Source organism: Dioszegia hungarica (assembly GCF_025882075.1).
Source record: "Dioszegia hungarica strain PDD-24b-2 chromosome Unknown MKK02contig_2, whole genome shotgun sequence".
NCBI classification, from domain to species: domain Eukaryota; kingdom Fungi; phylum Basidiomycota; class Tremellomycetes; order Tremellales; family Bulleribasidiaceae; genus Dioszegia; species Dioszegia hungarica.
In genome coordinates this window covers 1,214,294-1,236,808 of record NW_026515766.1, presented here as the reverse complement: position 1 = coordinate 1,236,808, position 22,515 = coordinate 1,214,294, and the positions used below count along the sequence as shown (strand labels likewise).

At 56.3% G+C, this 22,515-nt stretch overlaps 9 protein-coding genes across 9 annotated transcripts; 4 read left to right on the top strand and 5 right to left on the bottom strand.

Annotated features, from left to right (window-relative positions):
- Positions 1–455: 455 nt before the first annotated feature.
- On the top strand, positions 456–2,862 carry MKK02DRAFT_19511 (plasma-membrane choline transporter-domain-containing protein; the record flags this gene model as incomplete). Its single annotated transcript, XM_053086105.1, has 13 exons — positions 456–802; positions 860–926; positions 978–1,056; positions 1,160–1,250; positions 1,301–1,596; positions 1,645–1,836; positions 1,888–1,913; positions 1,963–2,014; positions 2,241–2,351; positions 2,411–2,476; positions 2,530–2,569; positions 2,619–2,682; positions 2,728–2,862. 13 exons carry the CDS (start codon positions 456–458, stop codon positions 2,860–2,862), a joined length of 1,566 nt encoding a protein of 521 aa, XP_052949326.1.
- A 255-nt stretch (positions 2,863–3,117) lies between these two features.
- MKK02DRAFT_39862 (uncharacterized protein) lies at positions 3,118–4,283 on the bottom strand (the record flags this gene model as incomplete). Its single annotated transcript, XM_053090812.1, has 3 exons — positions 3,118–3,928; positions 4,016–4,156; positions 4,222–4,283. 3 exons carry the CDS (start codon positions 4,281–4,283, stop codon positions 3,118–3,120), a joined length of 1,014 nt encoding a protein of 337 aa, XP_052949325.1.
- Positions 4,284–5,191: 908 nt separating this feature from the next.
- Positions 5,192–6,533, bottom strand: MKK02DRAFT_39861 (uncharacterized protein; the record flags this gene model as incomplete). Its single annotated transcript, XM_053090811.1, has 6 exons — positions 5,192–5,262; positions 5,314–5,699; positions 5,750–5,926; positions 5,982–6,260; positions 6,321–6,422; positions 6,481–6,533. The coding sequence occupies 6 exons, from the start codon at positions 6,531–6,533 to the stop codon at positions 5,192–5,194; spliced, it is 1,068 nt and encodes a 355-aa protein (XP_052949324.1).
- A 578-nt stretch (positions 6,534–7,111) lies between these two features.
- On the bottom strand, positions 7,112–8,406 carry MKK02DRAFT_39860 (band 7 family-domain-containing protein; the record flags this gene model as incomplete). Its single annotated transcript, XM_053090810.1, has 7 exons — positions 7,112–7,200; positions 7,248–7,583; positions 7,631–7,786; positions 7,837–7,864; positions 7,918–7,995; positions 8,042–8,145; positions 8,373–8,406. 7 exons carry the CDS (start codon positions 8,404–8,406, stop codon positions 7,112–7,114), a joined length of 825 nt encoding a protein of 274 aa, XP_052949323.1.
- Positions 8,407–8,794: 388 nt separating this feature from the next.
- MKK02DRAFT_39859 (major facilitator superfamily domain-containing protein) lies at positions 8,795–10,819 on the bottom strand (the record flags this gene model as incomplete). Its single annotated transcript, XM_053090809.1, has 11 exons — positions 8,795–8,862; positions 8,897–9,066; positions 9,101–9,145; positions 9,198–9,293; positions 9,326–9,396; positions 9,430–9,716; positions 9,749–10,027; positions 10,061–10,193; positions 10,227–10,335; positions 10,379–10,491; positions 10,610–10,819. 11 exons carry the CDS (start codon positions 10,817–10,819, stop codon positions 8,795–8,797), a joined length of 1,581 nt encoding a protein of 526 aa, XP_052949322.1.
- A 397-nt stretch (positions 10,820–11,216) lies between these two features.
- Positions 11,217–11,792, top strand: MKK02DRAFT_29583 (uncharacterized protein; the record flags this gene model as incomplete). The annotated part of the gene is made up of 2 exons (XM_053087859.1): positions 11,217–11,584; positions 11,669–11,792. 2 exons carry the CDS (start codon positions 11,217–11,219, stop codon positions 11,790–11,792), a joined length of 492 nt encoding a protein of 163 aa, XP_052949321.1.
- Positions 11,793–16,240: 4,448 nt separating this feature from the next.
- On the bottom strand, positions 16,241–19,158 carry MKK02DRAFT_39854 (uncharacterized protein; the record flags this gene model as incomplete). Its single annotated transcript, XM_053090808.1, has 10 exons — positions 16,241–16,307; positions 16,404–16,447; positions 16,494–16,663; positions 16,733–16,887; positions 16,932–17,090; positions 17,141–17,265; positions 17,319–17,371; positions 17,418–17,473; positions 17,527–18,069; positions 18,122–19,158. The coding sequence occupies 10 exons, from the start codon at positions 19,156–19,158 to the stop codon at positions 16,241–16,243; spliced, it is 2,409 nt and encodes an 802-aa protein (XP_052949320.1).
- A 347-nt stretch (positions 19,159–19,505) lies between these two features.
- Positions 19,506–20,809, top strand: MKK02DRAFT_39853 (RanBP1 domain-containing protein; the record flags this gene model as incomplete). Its single annotated transcript, XM_053090807.1, has 7 exons — positions 19,506–19,535; positions 19,692–19,882; positions 19,906–20,057; positions 20,109–20,237; positions 20,290–20,408; positions 20,453–20,508; positions 20,569–20,809. 7 exons carry the CDS (start codon positions 19,506–19,508, stop codon positions 20,807–20,809), a joined length of 918 nt encoding a protein of 305 aa, XP_052949319.1.
- A 405-nt stretch (positions 20,810–21,214) lies between these two features.
- Positions 21,215–22,476, top strand: MKK02DRAFT_35085 (putative proteolysis and peptidolysis-related protein; the record flags this gene model as incomplete). Its single annotated transcript, XM_053089075.1, has 6 exons — positions 21,215–21,428; positions 21,495–21,577; positions 21,639–21,728; positions 21,785–21,840; positions 21,896–22,380; positions 22,430–22,476. The coding sequence occupies 6 exons, from the start codon at positions 21,215–21,217 to the stop codon at positions 22,474–22,476; spliced, it is 975 nt and encodes a 324-aa protein (XP_052949318.1).
- Positions 22,477–22,515: the final 39 nt, after the last annotated feature.

Below are 22,515 nucleotides of genomic sequence, written 5' to 3'. Positions count from 1 at the left end.
ACGTCAGTAAGTGCTTCCTCCGATAGCAGGTAGAATTTCGGTCCACAGTTCGCTACCCCAGAGGTCACCGGCTGACCCTCCCAGCTCCCTTCTTCTCCCTTTGATCACCTGCCTCAACGATGAGCGCTGCCCAGTTCTACAACTCCCAGCCGCAAGCCGGCGGGGCGACTGTTGGAGATGCTGACAGGGGTCACTTTGCCGATACCCTCAGCTCTTACCAGACGCCCTCGAGCCAGCCACAGCAGGCGTACGGAGGAGGATATCAGGCACCGGCGGTACCCCAGCAGGGGTACGGGGGAAGCAATTACCAGGCTCCCTCGATGCCTCCTCCCCCTCATCAGCAGCAGCAACAGCACTATCCTCCTCCGGCGGGTGCTCCGGCCAACTACCACGAGAACGGCCATGCCAACGGTCACGGGAACGGCAACGGGGATTACCAAGGGCAGAACTACGGGATGAAGCCTTCCCAGCCATACGCGGCTCCCTCTGCGCCTCCTCCCCCGTCTCAAGCACAACCTCAGGCGCAAAACTTCTCTTCGGCCAACTATGGCAACACCGAGCAACAGCAACAAGCGGCGTACGATACTGCGCCCTTCTCGCAGGCGGACGAAAAGACCGGACCTCGCTTTGCGCCTAGGAAGCGGATCAACGATATCATCCCGCTTGTGCTCTTCATTGCGGCCATTGCTGGCTTTGCGGTGCTGAGTGGGATCGCCATCAAGACGTTTGTGTCGGTCAATGGGCTGGGTGGGGCGGTTGGAGGTGGTCGGGGTAGAACGGGGACGGCTGTGACGCTGGACTAGTGAGCTAGAGAGGTCATAGCGTGCTCATCGCCATGGTACATCAAGCTGACGAACAGCCACACCCTCTACCTCTTCCTCATCACATGCGGTATTGGATTTGTCATTGCTCTGCTCTACTTGGCTGTGAGTTGACACTTTTTTGGGATCCAACGGACGACCAACTGACATATGCAGCTCGTCCGGACATTCACCAAGATCATCCTTGAGATCTCGCTCGCTTTGACTGTTCTGCTGAACATCGCCATCTGCATCTGTGAGCTCCACTTGTCTCATCGATCTGGGAAAGCAGCTGACCCATGCAGACTACTTCTATATCAAGTGTGAGGTGCAGATCCCGCAGGGAATTTGACCTGCAGCTAAAGCTGACACCGCAGATTGGTCCGGCGCTGTCATCTTCCTCGTCATCGCCCTCATCTCGGTAGTCTATTACTGGGCCATGCGCAAGCGGTGAGTCCACCTTTCTTCCCCCTCCTCCGCACCCTAGCTGATCCTATCAGCATCCCCCTTGCGCGTCTCCTCCTCCAGACCACCATCGACATCACCAAGCACCACCCCGTCGTGTACCTCATCGTCATCCTCGGCCTCATCCTCCAAACCGCCGTCAATGTCTGGTACGCATTCACCGCTATCGCAATCTACGTCAAGTGGACGCCGGGATCTCCAGGCTGCGACGGCACCTGCTCCTCTGGTAAAGTCGCGGGTCTGATCTTTTATGCTACGTTTGCGTTCTTGTGGTTGTCCCAGGTCATTGCGAATGTCATCCTTTGTACTCTTGCAGGAGGGATTTATGGCGGTAAGCTAGCCCAATTAGACTAGTGTACGGGAAGAGCTGATATATCAGGATGGTATTACTACGGCCCACGAGCAGCGAACGGCCAAGGACTCCCTAAGCGCGCATCTCTCAAGTCCTTTATCCGCTCGACAACCCTTTCACTCGGCTCGATCGCGTTTGGAAGTCTGATTGTGACGATTTTGGAGCTGCTTAGATTGATTGTTCAGGCGATCAACCAGTATGAGAGCGGTCAGGGAGATAGTAAGTTCTCAGGTCATTTTTCGAGCATCGAGCAATAGCTTACACCAGTAGTGATTGGGCAGATCGTCTCGTGCTGCGTAAGCTGACCGCCGGTGGTTTAAGACGACGCGGAAGCTGACCACCTAGGCGCTCTGCTGTATCAGCTGCATCTCCGGTCTCGTCCAATTCTTCAACAAATGTAAGTCTGCGAAATCGTCTCCTTGGTCGGTCTTCTAGCTGACAGTCCAGATGCCTAGTGAGTCAAAGCCGGATGGGACGCGTAGACTGAGAAGCTGACCACCTTCCCCTTTAGCATTGAGATCGGTGAGCTTCCCTACCGTCACCGTTTCGCGGTAGGCTCAAGCTGACGATCTACAGCTCTCTACGGCAAAGCCTATGTAAGCTCGGAGATCCGCAATACTGAGCTACGGAGGTGTTCAAGCTGACTCTCCAGATTCCCGCTGCCAAGGATACATGGAGGCTCATGTGCGACCGCGGAGTCGATGCGCTCGTTAACGACTCGCTTGTCGGATCCGGTCAGTTTTGTGTGCTGCCAGGTAGACAGCGTGGACACAGGACAAAGCTGATATCTTAGTGCTCATGTGGGGTTCGTACCTGAATGGGTTCCTCTGCGCACTGTTTGCGTATCTCTACCTCCGATGTAAGCTGCATCTTCGGCTCGATCGTGATAAGAGGGAGAAGCTGACTTGGCAGTCACGGACCCGGCATACAACTCTGGTGGACAGTACTCTGCGTAAGCTTCTCGGTACACCATCAGGGTAAGAGCAGTAGCTTACCCACAGGCCTATCATCCTGTACTCTTTCCTTATCGGTATCAACATGGGCTCCACTCTCGGTGCTGCCATCGTGAGTTTCCCTATCCGTTAAGGTGATCACAAGCTGATTCAGCAGGACGCCGGAGTCTCCACCATCTTTGTTGGGCTCGGGGAGGACCCACACGTCCTCGCTGAGCGATCTCCGGGGCTGTATCAGATGATTGAGCAGGCGTACCCAAAAGTAGTCCAGGGAGTGCCACATAGGAACTAGGCCGGCGCGGAGGAAGGGAGATGAGGGGATCTTAGGTAGAATCTTAGCTTTTTATAATGATAGAGATATCGATGCAACAAGCTACTTCTTGCATACATATCTCAGACTAGAAGACGGCTATACAATGTACCTCCCTCAAGTATAGATCCGCCTTTTTTTTGTGTGTACGGGTGCGGCTGTGCATAACCTGCCATGTCAGCTGGATGTTTGCAAAGTCAAGGAAGGGAAGAATGGAACTCACCCGATGAGCGAGTCTTACTCCAAGTCGTCATCGCCCCACATATCGCGGATCGACTCATACCCCATGTCCTTGTATGGGTGGGTCTCCCACCAAACTTGCACCTGCGAGGGCGAGTCCGGGATATATAGCATATGAGGCAAGTCCTCCGTGACGACGACCTGGTCTTCTGCAGCGAGCCGGGCCCTACCACCGATGGTGGGCGTGACGAGAACGGACGAAGGCGAAGAGGACGCGGATGGAGACGATGCGGACGGGCTACTGGGCACGGACGTCGAAGGGGAGAAACCTGACGATGGAGTCGAAGGGGGACTAGACGCCGCAAGGAGTGGACTGGTAAAGGTCGAGGAAGGGGTTGAGGGCCCCGAATGGTGGTCGGTGGCGGCGGAGGAGGAGAGGAATGAGGGGTACGGGGAGTCGAGTGCGGCCGGCTGGTCTTCTGCATGGGTAGGATCGGCAGAGGCCGAGGACGGGTCCGAAAGTACCGTGCCGTCCGCCGCGGCCGCTACAGCGGAAGAGACGGAGGAGGATGGGGACCCGAATGAACCATGCTGGCCATGCGCGGGGTCCGAAGTGGAGGCGACTGAGGCTGGGTGCGAAGCTCCCGAGTTGGTGGTCGCGACTGCGGTGGAGGAAGAGGTCGATGACGACGAGGAGCCGAATGACCCATGCTGGACTTGACCTTGATCATGGCGGGCGATGTGCATACGCAAGTCCGATACCCACATCCGGAGCTCATCCCGAGGCATGCCGCCGAAAAAGACGAGCTCGTTGTTATTGAAGTTCATCTTTTGCTTCAACTCAACGATGCAGATCATGGGGTCCCGGCTGCGAGCATCAGCATAAGGCTACTTCTGTGCTGGTGCTGGTGCTGGTGCTGGTGCTGCTGCTGCTGCTGCTGGAGTTCAAACTTACTTAGGAGGCCCATACACAACCGGCGCCGCAGGTCCCACGGCCGGGGTGCTCGTGCTCGCCTGGGCAGCGACTGTCGGCTGCTTCTTCTTTGCGGGTGCCTTGTTCTTAGCCTTGCCGTTGGATGGACCGGCTTCAGCTGAACTGAGCACGTCAGCTGCGGTCCCAGGATGGCCATTCCGTATCAAGAGGTGCTTGCCGGAACTTACGCCTGTTTCTGGTACGGCTTCTTATCCTCCTTGTTAGGCTTTGGCTTGTTCTCTTTGGGCATTGCGGAGTATGAGCTGTTCGGGAGGATGGCGAGAGGTGGATGATGAGGCTTCACAGTATAAATGGGATGGATGGATGGATGGGAAGTACAGAAGTTACGATGGAACGGCTATTTCGCTTATCACTTCTTGCCACCCCCCGGAGACCCCAGAAATTCTCTATGACGATGAAACACACCGCCTGGGCTAACGCGTCGGGAAAATGATGCATCGGCACTATGATCAGTGGCACTTCTTACCGTTAGTAGCTCATGTAAACAATTATTTTAATGATGATGAATAAATGGCAGTAAAGGATCTGAGTTCGACTCCGGCATGGGTCTCTCAGAATTGATGTCGGTGGCAAATCCCAGCAGCCGACACGCGGGGCGATACAAGACTCCCTTCTGTGTCTTTTCCGGACTCGGGAGCGCATTCTCGTCCGTCTGGCGGCCTTCGGATCGCGCTCGAGGAACGTTCGAGGAACGCTTACTCGAGCCAGATGTCGAAAGTGGGACAGCGTAACGTGAGACTCCACGATCCCTCATTTCGGGATGCGTAGAGCGAGACTGCACTGTGAGCATCCATATGCTGGCCTCTGGTGCACCTTGTTCACGGCCTTGTGGCCCGTCTAGACGCCCGAAGGACGCGTGAGCGCCAAATGTCATAAACAAAAAAACGCCATCTGAAACACCTCATTCCTCATGCCGGCATGTCCATTCGCCGATATCGCCGATCAATGCATGGTGAGTATGAAGAGCTATAAGAAGCCGCGCTGTCCGCCCGTCTCGAGCATACAGCAGGCGCGAACAGCTGACGTAGTATACAAGACAGGTTACATTATGTATGAGGTTATTATACGTATTAGTCGTCACTGAGCATCTCCTCGCGAGACCCCTGCCCCGCGCGTCCCCCTATATCCATCTCGAGCTCAGGGGAATGGCCGGATGTGCGCTGGGTTCGGACCTTTAGCTCGAGCTCGTTTGGCACCTAATTGAAAGCCTACATGATGAGCTACTCAGCTCGCAAGATCAGCCAGCATAAAACACTCACGGAAATCGTACTCCCTGTGCCGGGTCGTACGAAAGTCGCAACTCTGAGCGTCCAGGATGAATCCGTCCGAGTCATAGACAGTCCGCCGCTCGGGCATCTCCAGATCTTCCGTCATGCAGGACCTGCCCCAGACTGCATCGAGGACGGGGACGCTCCCGCGGGACCGCTCCGACACAGCATTGAGCTCGGGGACGATAACGTGGTCCGGAACGGGTGGGAGGTGCACCGGCAGGGAGGCGTACATTGGAAGAACCGACGCGCGGTCCTGGACGATTGGCGGTGGCGGTCCGGCCGAGTTGGCAGCGAGGCGGTTGTGTCTGCGCATCGCGTCCATCTGAGCGAGCTGCGCTTGCAGCATGTTGGCGAGGAAGATCCGGTGGGCGGGACTGATCTCGTTAGCACGTGAACATACTTCAGCACGAAAAGCGATACTCACTCGAAACCAAGATCAGGTGGGCGCTCGGATGGCGCCAATGGATGAGAGTGGTCCGTGTGGTCGGCGGGGTGACTGTACTGCGGAGGGCGAAATAAGCGGGGGTCGATGCCGATCGAGGGCCCAGCAAACCCTGCATAATTGTCGTGGTTAATGACCGCGGGTAGCTCCGGGTTGGGGCTGTGTGGCTGTCAGCTCACCTCGTTCAACCAAAGAGATGTTCAGAGAAACCCACTTGACTCTGTAATAAGGAGGTGCTGGATCATACCCATTTTCGTCGACGCGTAATAGCATGCCTGCGAGCGCAGAGCCGGGCGTCAGGTACTCTTCGGCGATCTGGTCAAGCTGCGAGGCGGAGAAGGTCGAACGGGAGGAGCTCGCAGAAGTAGGAGAGCTGGCAGAAGTGGGAGTAGAAGCGCGGCGAGTATCGGGCTCGTTGTAGGGATTACTTCCAGGCCGTGTGGGACTGGAGAGCGGCGTGGGTGCCCGCTCTGCGTGAGCGATGTCAGGGAGACTGGTATAGTTAGCTGTAATCCCTCTCCTACTGCGCGCACTAGGACGGCGTATAACTCACTACTGCCCGTATACTGGAGTATACCTGCTCGTATCCTCCGCCGATTCCGACCGACGATCAGTCATGATAGGTTCTGGCCATGGGGTCGGGCCCGCATTCGTACTAAATGCATCAGCCAACTTCTGCCTCGATCTTGCGTCCATAAGAGCAGAGGACATACCTTCGCTGCCGCTTATGCGGTCTAGAGGATCCAGGGGTCGGCGCACAGCTCATTGTGGGTTGAGTGATAAAAGGGCGGTGTAGTAGAGAAGGGTGGAAGAGGGGAGTGAAGGCTTTGCTTGGGGGTCTGGAACGGCACCGTGTGAAGGATCAGTGAACACAAGGTCGAAGAAGAAGAGCAGAATCGAAAGGGTGGATCCGCTTATAACTTCGCCGCTGTCCAGTCGGATAAGAAGAGGAGGCGGGACACCATATTCGCCGTTTTCCCCCGAGTTTGTATGACGGTGAGACATCCCGCCTGGCTAAGAAGGCGGCAGCGGATCGTCATCGCATTAATGAGGCGCGCTAGCCTGCTATCGCGTTCCGCCGATGGTGGCGGTGCGTCAGCGTGACGGTGGACGTTACATCTGAACCGTGTGATGTGAAACAGATAGCTCATTCGCTAAAGGGGAGTTGAGGTGTAACGCTGCAAGGAATGCGGTGGAGCAACCGAGCTCCGAGATTTAGTTACGGCTTAGTCCGCCGCGACCACCTCTCCTCGTGGGCTTGCACGGGCCCGTGCTCAATACCATGATGCTGGCTACTATGTACGGAGTTGTCCAGGTTTGCATACTTCATCATAACTACTACACCTATCCCTGCTGAGGCGGTACCTGAATGAGCATGTTCCCGCTGGAGCTCGGGATATACGAAACGTTCCTGCTCTGACTGAGCGTGTTCGCTGGGATATCAGCTTTATCCCCCTGCGCGCCTGGCTGTGAGACTTACCAATCTCCCTGCTAGCCTCGATCTTCCTGAACTGCACAAACGCGTCCCCAGCCTTATTGATCGCCGCCGAGATGGTATTGGCAGCCTCGGCCTCTCCCTCTGCCCTGATCACAGCCGCCTGCCGCTCCTGCTCCGCCTTCTCAACGACGAACTTGGCCCGTTCGGCATCCTGCTGTGCGATTTGCTTTTGCTCGACGGCGGTGGTAAATTCCTTTCCGAATGTCATGTGTGTGATCGAGACGTCCTCGAGGAGAATGTTGAACTCCTTGGCGCGGGTGAGGAGATCGTCCCTGATCCGAGCCGAGACGATCTCTCGGTTGGTGATGAGTTCAGAGGCTGATAGTCAGCTTTGGCTTCGCAGCTATACAAGCCTTCGAGCTCACCATCAAACTGCGCGACCGTCGCCTTCAACACTTCATTCCCGATCGACGGCAATACACGCTCGTCGTAATCCTGTCCAAGGTTCTGGTAGATCTTGGAAAGCTGGCTCGTGTCCGGCCGTGACATAACACGAAGTGTCAAAGAGACCATCTGCATGTCTGCGGTATCAGCTTGATTCCCCAAAATCATCGGGAAAGCAGAAGCTCACCCTTCGATCCGGTCGTAGTGGAGATATTCTGCCAGATCAGCTTCGCCTTCAATGGTACAGATGAAAAAGGAGTCAGCTTACTCTAGGCTTGATGCGGACATCATACAGGATCGCGCGCTGGATGAAGGGGATGAGGAAGTGTGTGCCTTCTCCGGACGCCTGAAAGGTCAGCTACATCCCGTACCGTCGACGGCGAACAGCTCACATTGGGCTTTACACCTGAGAAACGGTCGAAGAGAACAGCTCGGTACCCTCCTGGTACATCGTACAGCGAAGACTGGACAAGGGTGGCGCCGAGAGCGACGGGAACTGGGGGATCAGCATGTGAGTCTGAAGATTCACAGAGTTCAAATCATCGCTGTCCGCCTCTCCGTCGATCTGGCTGCTGTCCCAGTGCGGTGCTCCCCTCAAGTCGTCGTCTTATGCTGCTGCCAGCGTTCCGGCCAAGCCCACCGCTCGTCCACGTCCATCATGGCGTAACATCGAGCGTAAAGCGATGCCGAATCCAGCGCCGCCCGAAAGTATCGATCACTAACCTATCAATCTGGAGAGGTTTTGGGCGAACGCCATTTCGGTTGCTATACTTTGACGAGGTGGCGGATCAGATGAGTCTGCTGGCTGCAGCAGAGGGGCGGGTAGAATGATAGGATAATCAAGAGGTGACAGAGGTAGAGATCGGAATGTTCACTCTGTAGAACTGCAAAGGCGCACACGCATCGGCTGCCGATTCGGGTTACGTTATCGGCGGCGAATCCCGCTTTGGCTGGGCGCTGGGCGCTGGGTGGCGACATCATGCTGTCTCCCTCTGACAAGGGGTAGACGCAGGGCGCATCGTAGGACCTGACAGCTACATAGCTGACCGGGCAGTATGGGTGATCAGAAGCCGGGGTAAAGCGAGACCGCCTGTTATTGATACATAGATCCTAAACATTGATTCAACTACTACACCCGTCACGGGTCATGGCAACTTCCCCACATCCTTGGCCAGCTTGACCTTCCTAAACCCTATAGCCCCTATTATAACCACTGCTCATCAGCTCACTCCCAGCGATATACGTACCTGAGATACCCATAGCTGATCCGAACCAGAATCCTGCACGACAACCTTTCAATACATTTCCCGTTTGTTCCTCGACTTGCGAGTTAATGAGCGAGGCGAGGCAGATACCGAGCGCGAGGCCGACCTGCGCCGAGGTCTGAAAGAGAGCACCGCCTACTGATTGCTCGTTTCTGAATCATTAGCTATGTCTCAGGGTGGACTTACTGATTGATCAGGTTGGACATCATGATGTTGCCCAGGCCGAAGGTACTGTCCTAGTCAGCCTGAATTCGCAGATCAGTTTGGCAGAAATCAAGCTCACAAGTCGATCCCCCACGGAGTCAGAATCTGAGAGGGAAACTCCAACGCCCAGAAAGTCAGACCTTCTGGCCAGTTTGCATAAGCAATCATGGTCGAGCTATCATCAGCTGAGCTCGGTTCCGGACATACGCAGTGAGCACCGCTGTGGACGGCAATAAGATCCTGGCGTGCACTCTGGGCGCAAGAAGCATTACACCGAGCTATGATCAGCTATGGCCAATCGTAAGACTTACAGCTGCGACAACGCCCATAATTGTGGTCGTAAGAATGGATATCGAGTTCTGGAATGGCGATTGTCCCTTGTACTTCTGGTAGAAGATGGTCGTGGTATATACCCAGGAAGACACCGCGGTAGATTGGCAGGTACTGGTAATACAGATGATGCTGACGAGCCCATGTCGCCGAGAGAAGAGAGACATCTTCATGACCGGCGGCCGGTCGGTGTGGTTTTCGAGATACCTGGACCACAGCACGAACAGCACGAGGAGAACAATCGAAGTGGCAAGCAAGGCGGGTACGTCTACATCAGCGCCAGACGGTCTCAGCACTCACAAGGTGTTCTCCAGCTATTTACCGCATGTCCAGACTCGGTCAGACTGAATGTGAAGAGGAAGACTCCGGCGGTGACCAAGGCCCCTCCGAGCCAGTCGATACGGCGGTCCGCAGTCGGATTGGGCCTATCTGGCGGGATGATAAAGTATGATGCGACGCCGAGGAGGGTGACGATCCCAGCGAGGAGGTAGAAGAGATACTGCCAAGCTCCAGCACCTATGCTGGCCATACCGCCTCCGAGTAGACTGCCTGATGCCGCTCCGATAGGGTTGCCGAGGCCTAAACTCAGTTCCGGCCGACTTAGAGACTCACCAAATGTAGCAAAGACGATGGTCCGCGCTGGTTCATGCTTGATGTTGGTACCGACGATCCCAAAGCCAGCAGGAAGGGCTATTGACATCCCTAGTCCTGAGATCGCTCGCGTGACGCACATCGCTATCCGATTCTATCGTCAGCTGCGGTCAAAGCCTATGCCCACCTTGACAGATCCAGTGATGATGGAAAATATAGTGTAGATTGTCACGCCGAACATGTACAGTCTTCTCCGTCCGAAGATATCTGCTAGCCTACCTGCGAATAGCAGACCGCTAGACCATCAGCAGGGCTGTGGCTGGATGCAGGAGGACGTACCATGCGAATGCGAGGGTGTAGGCAGATGAGATCCACTGGGTCTGAAGTTCCGTTTCCCTCAGGTCTCGCGCCATGCTTGGGATGAGCAAGATCACCGAAGCAGTGGAAGCGGACTATCAGTTGAGTCAGCTACTGCTCGCTTGGACCCGCCAATCGGCCTTCGCCCGGTCAGTCACAAGAAGGGATCCCCGTTCCTCCAGATCGTGCACTATCGCCCAGTCTACCACTCACGCCAACAAAGAACGTCATCATCATCCCCGCCGCCAGCGCTACGATCCTCGGCGTAGACAACCTCGGGTGCTCCTCCACCACAGCCGCCTCCGGATCCAGCGGAACAAGCTCGATCGGATCCGGCTTGTCCTTGTCCATGACATCCTCCTTGACGGACCCAAGGGGCGAGTCGAGCGGGACCGCCGGGAACTCCTCCTTGAACTTGCTCATTCTGCTTGTAGATGATAGAAGTGCATTCACACGATCGGCGCGATACGCGCTATCGAGCCTGGTGTCCACAAGGGTGGGGACGGTCATCTTTAGGGCGACTTTTTGGCTCTGCGGGTGGAGCGCTGATAGCCTCAAGTATCCTCCGAGGTTTCTCCGCGGCTCGGGCCGAAGATGCCGAGCGCCACGTGAAGAGAAGTCCTCTTGTTCACGCTCTCTCATCTTCACACCAGCTGTCGCACAATCAGCTCACTCCATCACGCACGCATCCAGCACCATCCTATCTCAGATGCCGCCAAAGAAAGACGCTGGGCCGGTGCCTACTCTCGAGTCACTCAAGGCAATTACGAGCCTGCTGGAGCGGGCGGCAAAAATCCCCACGCTGGTAGCTCAAGTACCCATGGACCTAGTGACAGACATACAAATGGCAGGTTACAGGTTTCAGCACGCCTGCGACAAGGTCGATCGGGAGCGGAACCTAGCGAAGGAGCGGGAGGCGAAGGCGGCGCAGATATTGGCCGACGCGACGGCCCGAGAGGCGGAAAAGCTGTCGATCATTCAGAGGGCAGAGGCGGCGGAGCTGGCGCTGGGGCAGGCGGTCATGAAACAAGAGAGGATCATTACGGAACTGGAGAAGGCCAAGGCGGAGATAGAGAAGCTCAAGGAGGAGGCCGAGACGCGAAAGCGCAAAGGCGGCGATGACGAGGCGGCGGAGGTAAACGATAAGGCTGGCGGGATGCAGGCGTCCGGGAGTAAGAAGGCGAGGAGGTGAATGCAAGATAAGGGACCGAGATATGGTACGAAGTGAGTCGTTCTGCACCTGCAGCTCGGAAGTACAGCTGATGGGTCTAGCTCCCTTGACATCAGCTCGGTTTTCGCTCGCCATCGTCGCATCGTATCACCAATCTTCATGCGGTGGCGGGAGACCCCTGATCTGCTGGGCGAGAAGCTGGGGTGGCAGGGCACGGCGCTGTAGAGTGCGGACGGGAAGACGGGGCATCGTGGATCAGGGAAAGAACAAGTCTCGGCTTATCGCTGAATCTGATCAGTCTTCTGAGGGTCTGTACGAACAAGCGATCTGGAGGGCATAGTCTCAGGCTCGATTATAATGCTGTAGAGGCTTCAGATAAGGCCATACTCGAGTACTGATCAGGCAGAGTACTGATCAGGCATCCGGCTCGAATTGTGCCACTCACAATCATGAAACGATCACTCACCTGTTTGGTGACCTACCGCTCTGCTGCGCAATCCCGTCATTGCCCGTCAATGTATACTGTCGAGTGCATGTATGTCGCACGACGAAGACTGGAAGGGTTGTCCCCCATGACTCCCAGATAAATTGATCTTCATTGTACTAACGACTCGGTCCTGTCATGCTCACTGCTAGGCGCAGAATCGCCCTGCTTGCGCACGATCCCGTGGAAGCGGTCAGCATCGTCAAGCTCACTCTGCTCCTTTCTCCAATGTTTTCTAAACACGCCGGCCTCCCTTCCATTGATCAGCTGGCCCCTTCGTCAGATTGCCGTTCACGTTGCAATCACGTCGCGATACTCGTCTCAGAGCGGGCTGGTTCATCCCGTATTACGGGTCTATCCTTAGAGGTACTCGGGTGAAGTCGGGAGGGGTCGACAATGCTGAGTAATACATGAAGGGCTATAAAGCGCCCGCTGACAGCGCCCATACCGCCCCGTCTGACTTTATCCACTTCCGACCAGACACCTGCGAATTATCGCTCATCTCCACCAGATCCATATCCCTGAACGTGATCATTCACCAAGCCGCACGATACGATGTCCCTGCAGCTCACTCGCACTACTGGTTCCGCAGATCTCACCGAAGCCGGAAGCGCCTACGAGGACTACCAGGACGGACATGGCAATACATACCGATACTGGCCTCGCAACCCACCCGTCTCGAAGCATTCGACCATGGAGATTGGGACCACCAGTGAGTGCCGTCTGACCACGCCTTCACAGAGGTGAAGGGGAGTGGAAGAGTTGTAGCTGATCGGACATCAGAGCCGGACGGGGAGTTCACCTTCGAAGCGTCCACCAATTCCAATGCCGATTTCTACGTTTCATCTGCTGTGTAGATATCTGAGATGGAGAGTTTGCGCACCCGTGTGAGGCTGGCTCTAATCAGTGTCCAAAACGACCAGGAAGAGGTGGCCAAAATCCAGCGCGCCAATGGCCAGGCGGCGATGATGGAGATTCACCTCGGGGTCTTGGTCGCAAAGGTCATCCACGTGACGTCTGACGTTGCGACTGAGCCTGCTGAGCTCGAGGCGCCCGCTGCTGAAGGCTCTGTCACGACTCACCGCCACTGAGGACTTGCAGGTATGTCTTTGAAATAACTCGCGCGCGCAGTTGCTTCGAAGCGAGACCACGCTAGCGGGCTGTACATGTGGAGCCCACACTGGGTTGTACATGGCTAATGGCGCAGATGTGCCTCCCTCTTGAGAGCTTTTATCCTCTCCTTGATCCCTTATTCACACATCATGTATCCAGCAGCTGCAGTACAAGGATCAGAACATCTAGTCCAGTGGCTGTCAAAGACACATCCTTGTCGTACGTCCCGACTTCTGAATCTGAAGGCATCCATAGGGTCTCGAGGTCAACCGAGCTTAGTAATTTGTGCTGTGCATTTAACGCGCGCATGGGGCACTGTTCACATCTCTGCTCGTGACAGATTCTGGGATCCAGGTGCCGGCTCTGTACTCTGCCACTGAATTTTTCAACCGATCTCATACCCAGGCCATTCCCCACAGACTGCAAGCTGGGCTCGGTGATCCTCCTCACCCGGGCACATTTTATTTGGCTTTCGCCACCTGCCTGTTATACAGCCCCGATGCCAGATGGTCTCATCAAACCAGACGGTGCCCACTAGTCGGCCCAGGACATGCCAGCATCGCATGAGCCACTTGTTCCTTTCACTCAAGCTAAATTCGAACACTGCATGCATCCATCCTTGCAGGACCATCCCCGCCACTGACAATGACCATTGGAGGCTCGATACACGTTCGACATGTCGCCACTGTGGCTGTCGTTTGCCTTCCCTTCAGGCATGACTCCCAGATCCTGCACGTATTCAGCTCGTGGGAGACTGACAGCCCACCCCTGGATCAGGGATGTGAATGGATATTTCCGCCTCCTCCTCCTCATTCTCATACCTGATGATACTGAATTTGCGGCCACTTACTGATTACCACGAATTCCGCCCAGCTTATTCCGTTCACTTGTGCTCCATCCGTCGACCTGCGGCCCCAGACAATGTCTTCCCCTTCCATCATCACTCCTGCTCCTGCTCACCCGGACAAAGGTCTCACTTACGAGACGATCCGCGACCAGGTTACCCCTTCCATCATGTACCATCAATACACCACCCGAGCCACGAGCACTGAGCCCAGACTGCTGGTCCGCGTGGATGTGGAATACTGTGAGCTTACGTCCACTGCGCTGCACCTGACATCTCACGGCTAAGGCCCACTGACGTAGCTGCAGCGGATCCGGATAGCGATGGCGCAACCAATTTGTGGGCGTCTCTCGATACGCAGGGCAACTATAAGGAGGGGATATCCAAATGTAAAATTCCTGTCAAGCTTACTCTGGACTCGGACCTACACCACACATTCAAGGAGGCGCATAGGCTGGCTTGCCGACAAACAGAGAAGGCATCTGAAGAGGAGTACTTGGCGTTTTTGGGGACCACGGTGCAAGAGCCTGGACATGGTGGCGGTGCCAGTTCCAGCTCGGGTGGTGTTGGGTCCGATACCCAGCTCCCAGATGACGAGTCACGAGAGTAAAGAGAAGTGACGAGTGCTCACCATTGTTATCCACTGAATTTCCCTTACGTCTCGAGGTCGGCTTGAGGTCTTGAGCGCCTCGACGTATACGTGACTTACGTGCTCATCCGCCGAGATCACTGAGCAGATTTGCTGTATGAAGGAACTATACCACATCAATCCCACTCATTCAACTCTCACTCTCCACGAGCTCAGATCCAGACAGCCCTTTCTTCCTGCTCTCTCAAGATCTTGACATATCTCGTCGCGCAGTGACCTTGTCGTCCTGAGCCACATCGATCCGCTTCGACTGACATGTCAAGTCCTCCGTTTGCTCAGCTAACTCGAGTCCTTGACTCCCTCTTTTGCTATTCGTCTCCGCGATCAAAAGGAGCATGTACTCCTCACAGCGGAAGCTGAGATGGCAATGGCTCGGACGATAAAGAGGGGTCTACCGGTGTCGCCGTGTCCGTGATCACCTTTTGCCACCCTGCTGAGGCTACTCAGCCGTAGCCCTTGAACTCTGATCGTGAGTTTCGCGGCTAGCATCGCCACCCGCACTTTCCTCCTTTGACTCGAGCTAAATTCGAACATCTCACGCATCCATCCCTACACTCAATTTCCCCTGAGTGCCGCCAAGTTGCCACTAAAGTCATGATGATACACGTTCGACATACGGCGATTGCGTTTGTCATTTACAATCCCTTCAGTAGACTACCCCCGGTCCTGTCCAATGTCCATTGGGGGCCGCGGAGGTCTACGACCCCACTCCAGTAGATATAAAGGTCGAAATCCTTGGGTCCAGACTGCCTCTGTCTCACCTGTTCCATCCTCCTGCACCTCATACACCATACACTGATCGTCTTGTCCACTTGCTCCCCCTCTCCACGACCATCAACGCCATTATGCCTCACGCTTGCACTCCAGATCCCCCGGACCACAGCATCATCACGTGCCGGACGACCCACCGACAGCTCGCAGATGGGTCCGAGATTTTTTACCACATCTTCTGTTCAGGGCCGCCTCACGCGGAGGTGATGGATCACATGGAGGTCGAATTGGGTGAGTCATGGTGCACTGACCTGAGAGGCTGAAAGATCGATCTGTGTCTGTACTGGTACACAGGGGTTCTTAGCTGACTCTGATGCAGTGGATCAGGACGGCACAGTCACGCATCAAGGCTCGCTCTTCCCCAACGGCACATACACCTCGAATGGATTCACAAGTACCGTCGATATCTCGCTGGACATGAATACGGACCCTACATCGGCCTTCGGAGCGGCACTCCTTGCTCGGAAGGAGCAGGACGAGCAGGCGAGGGAGGAGGCCGAAGCGGCCGACGGCGGATCCGGTGACCCCGCCGCTTGACGCTGCCCATGACAGCGTCAAACATGACACCAATTGAGCAGCTCCCGCCACTCTTCCCGTCCAGCGTGTCAGCGAGTACGTCAGCCAGTGAGTAACTGTAAGCAATGCTAACTTTTCAGTCCACCCTATCTCCAGCCATCATTGATCATCGATATCCAATCTCCGTTCCCCATGAATTTCCCTTACATTCCCGATTCATCTGTAGATGTTGAGCCTCTGATCATACACATGTATATATCGTGTCCCCCCCTGATTACTGTCCCACAATTAGTCCATCAAGGTCGGGTCCAATCCGGCCTGACCCATTCCCCAACTTTACCTTCGACGCCCAAACTGATATTCCTGCCTCATCAGCTCTTTCCCCTTCCTTCCCATCCACCACCATCTCTATCCCTGTTTCTCCCTCTTCCATACTAGACCTAGCGGAGAAGCACTCACTCCAAGATCTGCGCACAAGTTGCCGCATAAGGTATCCTCTTCCCCTAATGGTCAGCTTGATCTTCCTCCGTCCGGCAGAATCAAACTCACCATGACCCTAAGCGCTTCCAACAACTTATCACCCACCTCCCTACTCTCCTCCATCGACCCCATCCCCATCTTTTCTCTCAGGGCATGTTCAACCCTAAGTCGCATTTCGAGTTTATAGGCCGATCGACCGACGATGGACCATACTGTCGCACAAGTGAGATCGTAGCCTTCTATATCGTATCAGCTAGTGCCATGCGAGATGAGCGGAGCCAATCAGCTGAAGAGGGATGAGAACGTACCGAACGCAAAGTCCCCCATGTCCCTTGCGAGCTCCACACAGTCCACGACCTTCCGACTCGCCGCTATACAGCTCTGTAGCGCATGAACTTCAGCCGCAGTGTCGTCGGCGCAAGACGCGTCGACCGCTTCTTTGCCGTGAATGAGCAACATGACCCTGATGATGATCAGCTAGACTCGCCTCTTAGTCAGACAGCTTACGCGTGCAGTGTCATCCAATTGGCATTGACAGGCCCCTGCTTGATCCCCCACTCCCCACTGCCCTGACGGGAGACGGGGGTCATGGACGAGCTGTACTGCTGCGCTATGGACAAGATATTGCGAGTCTCTTCGGGAGTGGCCGAGTCGTTATCGAACAGCCTGAATTATGAGCTATGCTAGCGCAAGGCTGAACGCAGTGGCGAGCTCACCTGGTTGCCTTGTACAGGAGCGTGAACGCCTTGAGCTGGGTGCAGAACACCGAGTCATCCTGCCCTGACTGGACATCGGAGCTGAGGAAGTCTTTGAGCGTGGACATGTTCCGAAGGCTCTCAGACTGCGGAGTCAGCTATGGGCTTCTTGCGTCCGAGCTCCCGACAGCTGACTTACGGTATCATACGACTCAAGTGGGAAGGGTGTGGTAATCTCATCATCGTTGAAGGCTGATATATAAGCTCGGTCAGTCTGTGTCGTTGGGAGCCAGCTCACATGATGGCCATCCCCACCCAACAGCGGCACCCCGATCGAGCATATAGATCGCCCAACTAGAGCGTCAGCTTCTGCCTTTCTTGGACACACCGTCTCGAGCACAACTCACAACAGCCTGACCCTCTCCGCATACTCCTTTCTATCCTTCGGCGGCTGGACCACCACCCCCTTATACCTCCACTCCCTGAGCTTTTCTTCCCGCTTGCATCTCTCCTCCCACCCCTCTCCCCTTTCTTCAGGGTCCAGAAACCTCTGTCCCACCCCTCCCAGCTTGCCCAGTCCACACGCCCACGCCAGAGCGGCCGACCCACTCGTCTCCGCCCATCCATCCAGGAACCGACCTTCCTGGAAGAATGCAATCGCGCGGATCGCTTGCGCAGCGACAACGTCGAGGAGGCGGTGGTCGCCGGTGGAGTAGGCTTGGGCGGAGTAGGTGCGTGCGGGACTGAGGAGGGCTGTAGCAATGGCGGTAGGGGCAGAAGGGGGAAGGGCGGAACTGGGAAGGAGAGGGAGGACGAGGATGATGATGGATAGGATGAGAGCGGGGTGGAGGGGTGATGAAGAGCGAGGGTTGAGGCGGGAGAGGATAGTGGATGGGTCGAGGATCGCGAGGCTGGTTTGCGGGTTACGGGGGCTGATGTACGCTTGGAGTCTGTATGTCAGCTGCTGCCCAGCCAAGGCGTCGCAGGAACGCGTAAGCTCACAGGAACAAGACGATCTTCTCGCCAACACCTTTGCTTCCGCCCACAGCAGCCAGGATCTCTCTTGCGATCTGCTCAGCGCCCATCCCGACCCATGGGTACTTTCCACCCGCCTCGATTCGGTCATGCGTCGCCGCGTCCGCGAGGGTCATGAGGTCCGGCTCTTCGTCTTTGCCCGTGAGCATGTCGAGGTTAAAGCCGATATCGAGTCCGTCCGAGTAGGTGAAGCCCTCGGGATCGCCCTCGTCTCCCTCCGGCGGGGGAGCGAGGGGCGAGATGAAGGTTGAGCCCGTACTCCCAGTGGCCGGGTCGAGAGCGTAGATCGTTCCAGGATACGAGCTCGGGGTGTGCGTCGATCCTGATGGACCCGCCTGCGCCTGGACATGAGGCTGAGGGGATGCCGGCGCCGTCTCCCCACCCTCCGCAGCGCTGCTCCCGAGCTTCTTCTCCAGCTCCGCCAGCCTATCCTCCAATACCTTGACCCGCGACTTTTGCGGTTTCTGAAGATAGACACACGGCCTGTCTTGCCGCTTACACACCGCACAGCTCGGATGTTCCGCCGAACACTTGAGCTTGCGGCGCTTGCAGTAGTCGCACGCTGCGCCTCGCGCCAGCATGTTGATTCGGCTGGTCGCTCTCCGTTTGGGCGGGGGCTCGGTCGATTCGGGCTCCGCTTCGGGCTCGACCCCGACCGCGGCCGCAGCTGCGGCAGAGGTGTCTTCGACTCCCGCTTCCGCCATCGCTTCGTCCTCCGCCCGAAGCTGAGCATCGGCCTGAGCAGCCGCCTCCGCTATCGTCAGAACCGGATCAATCTCCAGGTCTTGCCCTTCGCCCTCGCCTTGCCCCTGCTTATCCCCGTCTCCATCCTCCCCTTCGCCTACACTGACCGCAAACTGCTGCAGGTCTTCCGCCGCAAACAAGCTGTTTAAAGCTGCATCCGTGTCCCCGACGGACCCCTCTCCGTCCCGGGGCAATACGTCGAGGTAGGCCAGGTCGGCCTGGAGTGCCTCTCGCTGCGCTTCGTCGCTGACGCTGGACATGGTGGGTGGAGGCTTTGCTGTTGATGAACGGAGAGTGGAATAGCAAGTCCGAGGATGGAAGGAAGAGAGGAGGAGATGCAAGTCCGAGCTCCGGCCCTGAATTTGCCACCCGAATATAGTTAAATGGTTTATATCCCAAGAGTGCCACACTGGAGCCGCCACACTCACCCAGTCCAACATTCCTCGTGCACGCGCTCAGAGGACCTCACCGCGACGATCACTCTCAGACTTCTTATACCACACCTTCCCTATACCTATATATCTCAGAGTAGGTCTCGAGGCACAGCTGTCGACGCCCAGACCTTTGACTCATGGAACGATAGCTGATCTTGGTAGAAATAATCAATATGGCGGAAACCAACGAGCAGGTCAACCCTGTAAGTTCAGCTTCAATGGGCGCGAACAGGGTTGCGTCTCGTCTGCACTGTTTCGAAGCGCGTATGCAGACCGGAACACACTACGAGGCGAGGGGATTGAGAAGTGCCGAACATATGGAGGCAAAACATCAAGGAGTGGAAGCTGACGCCTGATAGGAAGACTCCCACGACCCCCAATTCGAGCCGGTCCTCAAATTGACCGAGCAGGTCGAGGCCAAGACACACGAGGAGGACGAGGATGTTCTCTTCAAGATGTGGGTTTACGATCATCACAATTATAGCGGGACGTATCTGGGTCGGGCAAGCAAGAGCAAGGCGGGACGGGGCGCAGAAGCTGGGATCCTTTGGTAGGCCCGCGCTGATCCTTCAGGCGCGCAAAGCTCTTCCGGTTCGTCAAGACCGACCTGGAATGGAAAGAGCGCGGAACAGGAGATGTGCGCCTGCTCGCACACAAGCAGACTGGTAAGGTCAGGCTGGTGATGCGTCGGGACAAGACGTTGAAGGTTTGCGCCAACCACCTTAGTCAGTTCCCCTTCTCGTACCGCAGCGACCGAGGTGTGAGCTGACTCTCAGTCTCCGCCGACATGAAGCTCTCGCCGAACGTCGGGTCGGACCGTTCGTGGGTCTGGAACGCGAGTGCCGATTATGCCGAAGGGGAGCCGACGGCCGAGACGCTCGCTATCCGATTTGGGACCGCTGAGAGTGAGCTCGCCCACACAAGAAGCATGTCACCAGGGCATAGCTGATAGTCCAGACGCCAACCTGTTCAAGGAGGCTTTCGAGTCTGCTCAGGAGAAGAACGCCGCTTCGGGCGGTGGAGCTGCCGAGTCAGATGCGGAGGACGAGGAGGAGGCGGAGATTGTGCCTGTTGCTGTGAGCTGTTTGGTGTACAATTTCATGCACAAGAGCTGACGCAGAAGGAGAAGGAGGAGGCTCTGAAGACCGAGGAGCCAAAGGAAGAGAAGGTGAACGAGTAAGTATTATAGGTTCAGCTGAAAAGGACCTGATTCCGAGAAGCCAGCTGACCACCTAGGGACGCCGCTACCGCCCCATCCACCCACACTCCTGCCCCTGCGCCTACCACCACCACCGACGCCGCCCCCGTGCCCGCATCCGCAGACACCGAGCCCGCCAAGGTCGACACCTCGGCTACCGACGCTGCCGTCAAGGAGAAGACGGACGAGAAGGTCGAGGCGGCTCCGGAGGTGAAGAAGGAAGAGCAGGCTGAGGCTGAGGTGAAGAAGGAGGAGGCGGGTGAGGAGAAGAAGGAGTAGAGATGAGATGGGAGGCAGGAGGGGGAACAGGGGAGGGCGTGATGTGGCTTGGGCGATACCGGCGCAAGCTAGAGGGCCGGGATGACCGAGATGATATCATGTATATCGCATTTTGTGAGAGAGTGTCCCGATACCTGACCGTGTTCTTATTCTTGCCTATTTGCACGTATATATGGGCCTAGACATTACCTCAGTGGAGCTTGTAATAGCAGCTAGACGAGCACCGGTCCGCGCGCGCGTGCGATTTGCGAGGCATGCCAATTACGTAACGGCATTTCCCCTCTGCCGAAATCCAGGCCGCTCAGCGTCGCCCCGATCCTCGCCCATCCACCTCTTACTTCTCCCATACATCTCGATCGACCCTTCCAGCTCTTTACCTCCTCTACATCACTCAACAGAAGCACAATGAACAGATCAGGCGGAGAAGCATTCGCCAAGCTCGCACAGCAGCTGAAACGGGCTCGCCTCCAGGCGTCTCGCGCCGCCGGTGGAGGTGGTGGTGGCGGCGGAGGAGCAGGCGGAGGCGGCGGGCTGCCTACGGGCGGTGCGCTTGCTGGTGGGGGTTTGTTGATTGCTCTGGCTGGGGGTGGGCTCTTGCTCAACTCTTCGTTGTTCAACGGTACGTCCTCTGCCTCATCGATCGATGAAAACAAGAAGAGAGAAGGGAGGTAGCTGACGATGCTAGTCGATGGTGGACATCGAGCGATCAAGTATTCACGTCTGCATGGGATCAGGCCGGACATATACCCTGAAGGGACGCACTTGGTGGTAAGCAGCTCGTCCATACTGGAGGGGAAGGGTTCAGAAAGGATCGTACCTGATCTCACAGCTGCCCTGGTTGGAATCGCCCATCATTTACGATGTGAGGGCCAAGCCGAGGAATATCGCTTCGTTGACGGGTACCAAGGACTTGCAGATGGTGAGCTCAACTTTGCGGGGGTATGAGTCGTCGAGGGATAGTACCTGATTGTACAGGTCAATATCACTTGCCGTGTCCTTTCTAGGCCATCTGTCCAGGACTTGCCCACCATGTAAGCTGACAATCATACCCGCTGGGGATAACGGGGATTACAGCTCACACATCAGCTACCGCGAGCTCGGGACCGACTACGACGAGCGCGTCCTCCCTTCCATTGTGAACGAAGTCCTCAAATCCGTCGTGGCTCAATTCAACGCCAGCCAGCTCATCACCCAGCGCGAGATGGTCTCCCGGCTCGTACGCGAGAACCTGACGCGCCGCGCCCGGCGCTTCAATCTCATCCTCGACGACGTCTCGATCACGCACGTCGCCTTCTCGCCCGAATTCACCCACGCCGTCGAGGCCAAGCAGGTCGCACAGCAGATTGCGCAGCGCGCCGCCTTCCTCGTCGACCAGGCGATCCAGGAGAAGCAGAGTATCATTGTTCGGGCGCAGGGAGAGGCGCGCGCGGCGGAATTGATTGGGGAGGCGGTCAGGAGTAATAAGGGATTCTTGCAGCTGAGGAGGTTGGAGGCGGCGAGGGAGATTGCGACGACGCTGAGCGCGAGTGGGAATAGAGTCATGCTCGACTCGAAGAGTCTGTTGTTGAATGGTGAGCTTGTTGATTTTAAGGAGAAGGGGATGAAGAGCTGATCAGGCAGTTGCTGAGGACGACGTCATCACCTCGGTATACGACAAGAAGAAGTAGACGACGAGGCTACTAGCAGTCCAGGGAAAATGCGCAAGA